The sequence below is a fragment of the Pseudorca crassidens genome, chromosome 2 (genome assembly GCF_039906515.1).
Source record: "Pseudorca crassidens isolate mPseCra1 chromosome 2, mPseCra1.hap1, whole genome shotgun sequence".
In the NCBI taxonomy this organism is placed as follows: Eukaryota; Metazoa; Chordata; class Mammalia; order Artiodactyla; family Delphinidae; genus Pseudorca; species Pseudorca crassidens.
This window is the reverse complement of record NC_090297.1, coordinates 85,542,798-85,555,783: the sequence shown is the minus strand read 5'-3', so window position 1 is coordinate 85,555,783 and position 12,986 is coordinate 85,542,798. Positions and strand designations below refer to the sequence as shown.

The 12,986-nt window shown below is 35.5% G+C and overlaps 1 protein-coding gene across 1 annotated transcript in view; it reads left to right on the top strand.

The window, feature by feature from the left end:
* DPYD (dihydropyrimidine dehydrogenase) overlaps window positions 1–12,986 on the top strand; it is an 806,187-nt gene that overhangs the window by 350,208 nt on the left and 442,993 nt on the right. The window contains exon 11 of the mRNA XM_067726990.1: window positions 12,603–12,813. Within this exon, the coding sequence (XP_067583091.1) occupies window positions 12,603–12,813 (211 nt within the window). The remainder of the gene's footprint in view (window positions 1–12,602; window positions 12,814–12,986) is intronic.

Genomic DNA, 12,986 nt, shown 5'->3' with positions numbered 1-12,986 from the left:
CCATTGGCAAGGGTCACTAGAAATGAGTAGTGGCTATTTCTTCTGCATAAGTAGAACACACATAGACACACAAAATGAGACCAGATAATTAATTACTTGAGAAGGTAGAAGTTTTGTTTGCTTGTTTGTTTTTTTGTTTGTTTAATCAACCTACATTTATTGAGCATCCACTGTGTATCAAGCACTGCTTTAGGCAATTGGAATACAGCAGTGAACACGTCAGATAGAAATTCTTGCCTTCATGGAGCTCATACCTGGTAAGGAAATACACTCAACCAAACAAATAAATTGTCACATAAATGTATGTTGAACAGTGGTTAATGCAATGGAGAAAATAGTTGAAATAGGAGTAAACAAAGTGTGAATTTGGGGAGAGGCTATGGTGGAAGAGGAGACAGGACTTGCCATTTTATTTTATTTATTTATTTATTTATTTTTTTGCGGTGCACAGGCCTCTCACTGTTGTGGCCTCTCCCGTTGCGGAGCACAGGCTCCGGACGCGCAGGCTCAGCGGCCATGGCTCACGGGCCCAGCCGCTCTGCGGCATGTGGGATCTTCCCAGACCGGGAACCCGTGTCCCCTGCATCAGCAGGCGGACTCTCAACCACTGCGCCACAAGGGAAGCCCAGGACTTGCCATTTTAAATGGGATGGCCCAGGAATGCCTCTCTAATATGATGACTTTGGGGATAGAGATGAAAACATTGAGGGAATGTAGACATTTGGGAGAAAAAGGTTCCATGTCAAGGTAAATGCATTCACCCTTGACTGAGGAAGGCTGTTGGACTTCTAGGAATAGAAAAAAAAAGTCAGCGTAACTGGAACAGAGTATGAGAGGATAGTATGTGGCGGTATGTGGTGAGGTCTTGTAAGTGTTCATAAGGTCTTTAGTTTTTACTGAGTGAAAGAGGAAACAACTGAACTGTTTTGAGCAGACAAACATCAAGATCTGAGTTAAATTTTAAAAGGACTGCTCTACTGATAATTGACTAAGGGGATTGGGTCAGAAGCAGGGAGGCTATTCAGGGGCTAACTGTTAAAGCGGCTGCATTATAGGAAGGAAAGGATCAGAGTCCAGGCATGGCTCAGTCAGAAGGCCAAAGCTTGGTGGGATGAAGTGTGTTTATCAAAGTATTGGGAGGAAGCAATGGGTTGGTGGGATAACTTGTCGTATGCCTGCAGTTGAGCTTAGTGGAACTCAAGCGGATCTGGGGCTTAATTAAAACTAGAAGAACAAATGTTTGGATGCTTATTATTAGCTTACAAGAAACTAAAATGTTTACATGGTCTTAAAACTACTGAGCTGTGAGCTCTATGAGAACGGTGCCATGATCATCACTTTTTTCTTCCCCTGCCTAGCACAATGGATTCCACATAAAAAGTGTTCAACAAATAATTGTGGAATAAATGTTTTCTGGAGAGAATAAGCATCCAGGGCTTCTAGCATTAAAAAGGCTCATAGTTTCCAAGTTAGATAAATGTAATTACTTGATTTGGTATACATCAAAGAGGCCCAAGACATGGTAGTGCTAACACTTATGAAACTGGTAAGTCAATATCTTCTACTTCAAGATACAGGTTTTGAAAGAATGTTCTCAGACAAATTTTCAACCTATACGAAGAATTTAATATCAAACCCAATTTCTTGGTATTTCTTCTATTCCTCCTATGCTTTTTACCCCCAGTACACACAAACTGCAATCACACTGGTTTCTTTGAAGTCAATGAAGATTGATAAAGTTTTTCTCAAATATGTATATTGTTTATTGGGCTTTGGCTCTTTGATGGAATTTGGAAATAACATATTTTGTCTGTTGGTAAAAGGCCTCTCTGTCAGGCATGCCAGCATGTATATATCCAAAGCTGTGGTCTAATTCTCAAATGATTTTTGAAGGGGGAGACAAATACAGAAAAATATAAAGTTTTCCCATCATTTAGTGGCAAATATGAATTATTACATAGGCCAGTTAGACTTAACAAGGAATTGTTACATGGTTAGTAACAAAGAACCATATAATTAGATCCAGAAATGTTTTAATCTACTAAGTTAGGAGGCACTACTAATAGATTCTGCAGTGACAAGCGCATCCCATTTCTCTAATGCAGTGGTTTTCTTACTTCAGTGTGCATCAAAATCGCCTGGAGGGCTTGTTCAACACAACTTGCTGGGCCCTAGTCCCAATTTCTGATTTAGTAGCTGTGGGATGGGCCTGAGAATTTGCATTTTTAACAAGTTCACTGGTGATGCTGAGGCTGCTGATCCACTGCTCTAGTGTATCATCAATGTAGTTTCCAGCTGTCTAATTAGAGCCATAAGCAGTGTGCTGTTTGGGGGCACTTTCCATCTTAGTTAAGAAAGCATTAATGCTACAGGATATAAGGTTTGATGAAATGAAGATATGGAGGCATCATCAGCATATTGATGTAATTCTGATTCCAAATGTCTTTCAGTCTCCCTTGTGGCCTCACACACATGCTAAATAGGATGCTACTGACAAACTAGCACTGCTCAGCCATGGGTCCTTAGGGAAACCAGCCAATCATTCAGCACTGTCCTCTAAGAAGATGAGGGAAAATCTGTTAATAATTCCCTCCAGAACTTTCTGCAAGCTTAAATAGGTGAGATTGAATTTCACAGGATAACAGAATCCCCAAAAATGCTGGTATTAAAAGTTGTTGACAGATCAGATAGAACTGCAAGAATGCTTTAGGCAGTTGGGAATCCCTAGAAGGAGGCATGAAGGTCAGGACTCAATAGACCCTCTTGAGTTGATAAATTTAAAGGATAAGGTTAGGGAAGGACTTTGTAGTTCTTATTAATTATTACTGAGAACAATATGATACAAAATTATTTTAATAGCATAGTCCCACACACAGAGAACATACCAAGAATCTATTGTTCACATAGTCAATTTCCCAATGGCAGCAAAACATGACAGGTCTTTAATTTTGCTATATTTTAAATGGGCTCTCTATTTTACTCCCTAGCACCCCTTGGCTTCCCCCCTGTTTATTTGCCAAAATGATAACTGATTTAACTTTGATAATGCCTGTTTCTATGTATTTTAGCTATTCAGAAGGTCAACTATTTTGGTAATGCTACTTTATTATTTTTAATAATAAAATAACAGAACCAGATTGACTGGTCTGTTAGTCAAAAATTTCTTCAACTGTTACTACAACTCTGAAATAACACATCTTGGTGTGAAAAAATGTACCTTTTAATTGAATCCTTCTGGTACCACACAGCATTCCCCATAATAGATCATTCATGTGGCATGATCCGTAGGTCTCCCCTCAGATATTTTTAGTGTCAAATGATCATGTTAAAGCTACATCCGTAGATACTTTCATCATCTAAATACGGCTAGCTAAACATGCATTTTCCTACCAGTAGCTAATGTTTTCTAGGTTTTTAGTTATGAGAGATATGACCGTGGGACTATTTTTAGAAAATAAACTTTATAAGCTGGCAAATTTAATTTTACTTAGTAAGCAGCTCTTCAATATTTGTCACCTGCACATCATTTCGGTTGACGTTCTCCACGGAAGGTGATCAAAGACCTGTTAGCATGGTTGGAGATATGAAGGTACCTGCAAACAAACACACACACACAATTGTCCCCAGGAACACAAAGTTAATTAATGGTAGTTAATGACTCCCTTGGTACTAAGATATTAAGTATGCCTTTAATAATTTATGATGATGTGGGAATGACATTCCAAGGATCTGTATGTGTTTACATTTTGAAAAGCCTGAAATTTCAGTGTAGTATGAGAGGTAGAATGGAACAGTCAAAAAGGAATTAACTAAAAGTTGAAGTACTTGGTTCTAGGTTATATATTCTAGTCTGATGTGCCCATCTGTAAAATAAGTGTTATAACTATGCTTCTCAGAGTTTCTTCTATTTCCCCAAGTTCTGTATTTTGAACATTTAGAGAAAGATCTGTGAATGATATGGAATCTGGACAGGAAGGCTTTATCTCTCCATGGAATGAGAGCAACTCTGTACTGAAAATTTTAGCAATATCTATAAATATTGCACTTGAAACGAGTTGCAATTAATGTTTCCTCAGTCAGTTGGTGAGGTAAAATCTGCTGCACTCAAGACATGGGTATCAAAGAAGCTGACAGGTGTGGTTGTCAGAATTCTGCACTACATGTGATAATTCAGATGGTGAGTGGAAAAAAAGGACTGTAAATAGGCCAGGAGCCAACAAATCCTGTGCCCATTCAAGATTATATATTCTAAATGCTTAATTATTTTCAAAAATCCCAAGGGGGTGGCTGCATTGTGTTGACTTAGGAATATCTGTAGAGCTAAAAACGATGTACCTTTTTTTACCAACTTTCCAATGTACATATATATACTGTATATATGAAAAATATATATATACACACAGATTCATTAACAGTGAACATTTTAAACTGGTATCAAGTCACTATCAAATCTTATTAAATAAAGATATTTTGTTATTACTCTATTAAACTTTATGTTGCTATTACTCTTAACTTTTATGTGAAATTTAGAAGTGCCTCTCTCATTAATAATATTCATCTCAGCTTTCCAATATCTTCTTTTCTTTTATATAAATTGAAAATATTAAAAATTAATTTGTATGATTTTTTAAACACATGTTCAACATGCACACAATTTAAAAGATACAAAAAAATGAAAACCACGCATGGATTAATGCAAAAACCAAAAAAAAATTGTCATTCTTTTTAAAGTGATTTTTTTTCTCTTAAGAGGTGAGCTCATCCTTCAAGGTCTGCTCTAAATGTCATTTTCTCTTTGAAGGCTTCCTTAATCCCATTCTAATTAGCCTCTCCCTCCTGTGAGACCTTATAGCTCTTTATGCTTCCTATATTAGAGCACTTACCGCATAGGGTAGTTATTACTTTATACTCATCCCACAAATTAAAGTGCAGTCTCCTTCAAATGGATTGGCTCATTCAACTTGGGTCTGACTGAAAGTATAGAATAGTGCTTGATCCAAGACAACAGATCAATGAAGCACATTGAATAAAATATTTTAGGGACATTGAAAACCTTATAGGAAGACTTTAAATGAATATGAAATGTTCAAAGTATATAATTTATATTTATGTATATACATATACCTCAAAATTACTTCTGATAGCTTTTAAATAAGTAGTTATTTTTATTTAATTATTTATATTTTAATTTAATTTTTTTAATGTATTATATTACAATATCAACCTAGTATTAAAAGTAGATTGAAAAATGTTAATTGTTCCTGGTCTTCAGTCTCTTAAAAAATAGCTGAGAATTTTTTTTAAAAAAAAGGAAAAAAAGAAATTCAACCCATCAATGTATGAAACCAATGGAAAAATGAATAAAAAGTTGTAGAATCAGAGAGGATTAGTGAGTTGCATAAAACAGAGGATCCTGATTTGTACAGAATTTATATGAAGAGGCATTTCAAGATGGAAGAAGGTACTGCAAAGGCACCAAAGTTACGCAGAAGGTAATTGTGTGAGATACTCCAACATTAGCCAGGAATGCTTGACTGTAGCAAAATCTAAGATGAGGAACAAGAAGAGCTATAGTCAGATTTAAGAAAATGTTGTCAATCATAAGTGAGTAATGTTTAAAAATACCCTCTTCCTGTTAGAAAAGATGTATTTTATGATACCTGTGCAAAGGCATTTTAAGCCTGTAAATTATGTAGGCATTGCATTTCTGGTTTGTGCAGCTCAATCACGACACAATATAGTTAAGGGGCAACTATATCAAATGTGTAGTACAACTCTCATGTGAAGAAATGTTTCCTTCTGTTCAAGATTCTTCCATTTTAAAAACTTAAAATTAAAAGAAGCCAAATGCTTGTAACACCATAGGAGGTACTAAAAGAAGGAAACTCAACTTGTGGTTTCAGCAAACTCTTTCGCCCAAGAAAAGAATAATTGAAGAATTAGCTTGTAGGTTCCAGAGAGTGGTAAGCATATCAAAATTTCTCTGCATTCCACCACAGACTGTGAGTCTGTATAAACCGAAAAGTACAAAATACATTAGGAAGTATTTAGTAAATTAAAGATGAGATCAAGAGTGGATTGTCAGAGTTTACTGACTTTATCGTCCTTCGTCTCCTTGGTAACCAAAATAATCAGAAGATTGGATTGTGAAATCAAACTCACATGAATTAGAGATATAACTTGCATCGAACTTTATAAATAATTTCAAGGATATAAGTAAACATGAAGTGTGGGGTAAACAAGAGGAGGTGCAAGACCGCTAGTACAGTTCTCCAGGTCCCATCCTGCTGCATCAGGGTGTGCTTTTGTTCAGAATAATGTAGGGTCTCTAAGTAACGTTTGTAGCTCCATCACTTACACAAAAAGAAGCTGTTTTAACTATAAAGCAACTCCAGTTTATACTCAGATAGTTACATAGTTTATTTGACTCTTTAGAGAGAACCTTGCTGTATAAATCCATATTTCCCAGGTTTTGTTTACCATAGCAATCCTAGACTAGCAGGTATATCTTGCCAAAAGCTTTACGCAGATAAGGTCTCTCCCACTTGCAAATGCTGGTAGTTTGTTTTCCATTAGCATGTTTACAAGGGGATTTAACCAGGTCACTTTTCTTTCTTTCTTGAGATTAATTTTCTTACCATCCTACATCTTCCCTTACCAAAGGAAGATAATCTATTCCATACCAGGATTTCTCAGTAACTAATTCCTACTCATCCTTCAAGATTAGTTTATGCTGTATCTTTTCCAGGCTGACCTTTCTTGACCTGCACAACTGCTGTGTAAAATGCCCTTTTATCTGTCATTAGAACAGAAGGTGTTTATATGTTATCACACAATATAATTGCAGATTTGTCTGCCTCTATGAGATTTTTGAAAGTAGGGATTATTTTATTAACTGCAGCACCTAGCACCATTTTTGTACATAATAAGTACTTAATAAATATATGGTAAATTTATAAACTAATTGGACTCATTATGTAGTATGAATAAATTTAACAGCGATGAAATAAAAGATAATATTGTCCAGGATTATCACTGGCCAAAGCAGACTACCAGACAGTTTTGATTTGAAATACCATCTCTGAGGTCCTCATGTTCATACAGAATTGATAAATTGTTAAATGTCTAGCTATTAGAGGATAATCTTTACAAAGAATATAGTTTCTTCATATCGTTTCTCAAACTTTGGCAGCTAGAGTTTAATGTATGCTAGTTTTGAATTCTGCTAATTATGATTTATAACCTATGCTTACTTTGCCTATATGCAATCTAAAAATGAGTTGATATCATGCTTTTAATTATAGTAAATTAAGTTGTTTCATAATTTCCACAGTATGATGCCTGTAATATTAATCAGACCAAATCATCATATTACATAAAGTTAATCATTAAAATGATGATCATTATTGCATGTTATAGCACTCTATTTTTATTTCACTCTGCATCAACCACATATTATCCCTGAATATGGAGGTAAAAATCAAAGCTAAGAAGTGTTTTTTTTCACTTTCCTCATACAGTATGAAAAGAAAGTAACAATTTGATTTACTGAACCTCAAAAATGGAACCTTATAGATACTTTTGTCTTTTATTCCCTTGAGTAATTATTGGTGGAGAAAAAGACAAGAGATATTTGTATGTTTGCTTGATGTACCACTTGTTCCTCATGAGAACAGGCTCCATCAAACAAGTAAATAAATATGTGTGCCATGAACAGGAGTGTCCATATACCAAACTCTGAGCTGCTGATTATTAATGATCATTAACAAACATTAGGTATTAAAAGGCACTAACACTGACATCTGTGAACTACTTAGCCCAGAAGACTGATTAATTTGAACAATAAAATATTAAGACCCACAGCATGAGGTTAGACCACTGGTCACTTTGGTCCATCATTTTCATATGGCAGTGTAACTGACAACGGAGGAGAAGTACCATTTGCTTTCTGATTTCAAACTCACAACATAGGATGCTCTGGTCAGGTAGCATGTCTTTTGCATGCTCTGTGTTCCTTGCTTTGGTATGGATGTTTAGTAGCTGTTGACTCCACATACTACTAATTGATTTTCCTTTTGTTAGCTTGAATGTCCTCTGGGTTTTCATATTAGTCATTCATTTTGGTAAACAAAATGTTATTCAGTGTCTACTGTGTGCCAGTTATTTTGATAGATACTGATATGGCTGAAATTCACTTGATAACCTTCCATGTGGCATATCAGCTGGAGTATATCCTGATTTGCCAGGCATCTGTCTGAATGTTCATTTGTTTGTGCTCATCATTTGTTAAATATTTGAATGTCACTCCTGAACACTGGGGATAGAAAGTTAGTAAGGTATTCTTTCTGTACTTAAAGAGTTTTTTTTGAAGTTTACTGTCTAACAAATACATGTATTTAAATTCTATTTTAATTTTCCACCTTTATATCTTGAGATGATATGTTTTATGTTTCTACTATTTGCTTTATGAAGTAGTACTTCTTTGTTCTAAACTTATCCTTCCTCTGGATTCATGGAGTCTCCATTAACTAATTTACAATATTGGGTTCATAAGTCCATCACTTGGTTCCTGTATTTCATGATTATATAGTACCTCTAAACTTACTTAGACTAGGAAGCTTGGATTTCCTCTTCCCACTGAAGGCAGCCTTTATCCAGCCAACTCCTTATCTTTAATTTGCCTTTAGCTAGATCCTTTCCTGTTCTAATTCGCCTTGTTTTGAGAGTCAACAATTGGAACCATACAAAGTCTCATTATTTCAAATATACCACAATTTCTGCCTTTGAATAAAACTGAATACCACAGGATTTTGTTCTAGCCGTATCAGGATTTTAGCTAAGCTTTGCCATCTCTTAATATACCTTTGGTTTCTCTGATCCTCAGTTTCTCTTCTGTAGGAAGGAAATAATACTTCTTCCCACAAAGTGTTGGTTGTGAGGCCAGCAAGCAGCAGAGTGCCAGAGGTCGGTTGATAAATCTGTAAATCATGATGATATCCAGGGTGTTATTGGCTTTTTGAGCCACAACAGGGAGAAAAACTTGGTTTGAAGAAATACTTAAAAAATAACTAATATATAGGTGTCACATCTCCTGTGTGAAAATTAAAATGAGTTATGTATAAAGCACTTAAAGGATAGCTGCTATATAAGTATTTATTATTATTATTTTTGTCTTGTCAGACAGATTTCTTAAACAGTGAAAATAAATTCCTCTGTTGTCCACAAATAATGCAAAGGATATTTCACTTAGCATATGGCTTCACTTTCAATTCTCATTTTCCTAATATTCCCCTATTGACTAAGATATATCTTATTATCTCAGTTCTTTTTTCAATATAATATCAATACTTTCCAAATAATTACATATGTTTGTCATGTCTTTCTATCTTTCCTTTAAAAGTTTTTTTCCCCTCTTTTATGTAAAATGAAAAATCTAGGTACCTAATAGCAAAATAGCAGGAAGGAGTGTGATTTGTGTCTGCTGCCCAATAGTCTAATCTTAAATGTTTGAGAAAGTAAATAACATTGCAAGTTTCAAAAGCAGAATTTTAGGGCTTCCCTGGTGGCGCAGTGGTTGAGAGTCCTCCTGCCGATGCAGGGAACACGGCGTTCGTGCCCCGGTCCGGGAGGATCCCACATGCCACGGAGCGGCCGGGCCCGCGAGCCATGGCCGCTGAGCCTGCGCGTCCGGAGCCTGTGCTCCGCAACGGGAGAGGCCACAACAGTTAGAGGTCCGCGTACCGACAAAAAAAAGCAGAATTTTAGAATAGTGTTTTTGGGGGCCAATGTATATACCTGCTGACTTCCGTGCACTGTCAGATAGCTGTCATGAATACTAAATATTTGGTATCAACCCTGGCATATATGGAAAATTATGATATGAGCTAAGGATACATTAACATATGGTTTCTTCATGTTCATAACTCTACGTAGGTTTTAGAATATAGGTTTTAGTCAAAAGCCATGGTAAGAGTACTACTAAAGCATGTTCAAGCATAAATCATTTGGTAACCTTATTTTAAATTCTTTAAAGTTTTGATTTGTTTGCAGTGTTCAGTTTTTGTTTCTAAATTAAATGCCAGATTTGGCAAAAAGTATGTGAGATTATCTACATCTAATAATATATACTGTCTAAGTATTCATAGTTAAGAAGAGTAGAATGGGACAAAACAGGCCCTAAATCAGTCTGAGACATGCTCTCAATATGTGTACAGCCAAGTTCAGGGTTTTATTTCTGCCCTCCACAGAGAGGAGTACTATTATAAATACGCATCGTGTATTGATTTATTCAAACCATAAACATTTGGCATTGTTATCCAGTCAAGTTTGGCATTATCATTAAAATTTAGCATCACTTGACATTTTTGAAACACAATAACTGGTTTATATTGAGCTGTAAGGCACTGCATTATGCAAATGGGACAAAAGTGATACAGAAAACATATCATGGTATATTTTATTTATTTTTTAATTTGAGGTATTTAAGGAATATTTTGCTTTCCAGACATCGCACATTTTTATTTTGTAGAAATTTAAAGAGTAGTCCAAGTTTCTTGGGCCTTTCCTTTTTTTACCTTTGTTGTTGGGCTACCGTTCTATTGGAGTCATAATCCTATTGCCAAGTGATACTAAATAGATTGAAGAATGATTTGGGGAAAAAGTGAATTCAGAAAAAGACATCTACAAATAAATTGCATTTATTTTCACCTTCTACATGTTAAGTTCTGCTTTAGGTGTTTTACATTTCTGAATTGCCTTAAACAACACCACATACCAATTAGTTAGGTATTGTTATCCCCTTTTCATATATAAGGAACTTGAAGGTCAAAGAGATTCAGCAACTATCCCAAATAAGCAGTGGAAGTGGGTTTCAAAACTGATTCAGTTCCACTTACTTCTGTTTTCCTTCTAAACCATGAGCAGTTTGAGATCCACTGTTCTGTATACTTACTACCCACACTACCCACTTATGTAGTACTTTTGCTATTGCTAACCTCTTAATTTTATAATGCAAAGTAAAATATTGTGTGATAATAGCTTAGGTAGTCCAATTTTTAAGCCATTAAAACCAGTATTCAAAAAATATCCTAAGTAAGATGTAGATTGAAATAGCTTCATGCCAATATTTGGTAATATATTGCATTTCTCAAATTAAAAAAAAAATTATCAGCCCTTGAAGGAGTCATTTTAGATTTTTTTTCTAATTACCCCCACACTGTTATTTTACTATACTAGATATTCTATATATCTGTTTATAAGCTATGGCTCTATGCTTTATGTTATCTAAGAATTTTTCTTCCCCAAGAATCAATTTTGCTTCCTTATGGGCAATATTAGTCTCATGGAGAATACATGGTATAGATCTGTTGAGTTCAGAGACAGCTATAATCTACAATGACAGTAGTTCACAAAATGTCACTTCTGGACCAGCAGCAAAGCAGCACCTAGGAATTTGTTAGAAATGCACATCCTCAGGACTCATCCAGTCCTATAGAACTAGGAACCTTGGGGGTGGGCCTATGCAGTGTTTTAACAAGCCCTCTAAGGTGATTCTGATGCACTGTAAAGTTTGGAACCGCTAGTTACGGATAGAGCGCTGAGAGATGGGTCCATGGCTTCAGAACAACGTTGAGCAAGTTACTCTATGTCTCAGTTTTTTCATCTTGATGTAGCCCAGATAATTCCTGGTTTGAAGCCTTACACACACAACTATCTCAGCCTCACTTGTCAACTGAGAATCTACCTGTCTTCCATGGGGTAGGGAAAGAATAAGACTCAACACCCTCTCAGCCTCTTTAGTGGGATGTTTTTATATCTTTTGGAAAAGACTACTCAACAGACTGGTTAGGATCACATTAACAAATGCCTGTATTTCCTCCAAAACAGTAAGTGGAATAAATAAACATCAACATTCTGTCTTAATAGAAATCCCTTTATGGGCACGAAAACAAACAAAAACTAGGGTGCCTAATTTTATGGCACAATAAATTATGTGAAATATGTGGAGTAACTGGGAATTTGTCAAGAGGAGCATGCTTGTTTCCTGAAATTTTCGTGTATATTTTTACACGAAAAGTAAAAATAAATCTTATTTATTTCTTGGTTCTACAGAATTCCTCTAATCTATTTTCCTACCTACCATTCTAATCACTTACTTCCAGAGACTGGCTCACCCACTTTATTGACTTTTTTCCAGCTTAGGTATATACAGTCTGGTAATAATAATAAGAATTTATTTTCATATAATGCAGAATTAAAAAGAGAACTTAACCTACGGAAATGAAAGCATAAGGAGACCAGGCTACTATAGTGAGAAACGTCACACATCACCAACCGTAGGGCATGCACAACCTAAAACTTGAGAAGCATCTTGTCATGCCATGATCTATAAAATTCCACATGACAACTTCAGTCTAAGACTCTCCTGAGTCAGTGATTTATAAAATGTGAATAGCTGATAACTGAATCTCAGCTTTAGTGAAAGAAAAAACTTCATGTTTATTTAAACATTATAAGCTTTAGCATGTATAATTGAATTAAAAATCAAATATTAAATAAAGAAGAAACATTTTCGAGTTTTTCTATATTCTGTTTCATTTTAGATGGAGCTTGCGAAGGAAGAAAAATGTGAATTTTTGCCTTTCCTGTCCCCACGGAAGGTTATCGTAAAAGGCGGGAGAATTGTTGCTGTGCAGTTTGTTCGGACAGAGCAAGATGAAACCGGAAACTGGAATGAAGATGAAGATCAGATAGTCCATCTGAAAGCCGATGTGGTCATCAGTGCCTTTGGCTCAGTTCTGAGTGATCCTAAAGGTAGAGTGTTTGGGAGCTGAAATGTGTTATGAATTGTCTGTTATTTTACTGCCATAATGGTTTCCAGCTTTCAGGGAATTGTTTTTCACTTGAACATTCATTTCCTTCTTCTAGTATGGAATGCAAGAAATCTTGATTTATAAGATGTAGAAATGGTATTTAATGTTTACAGA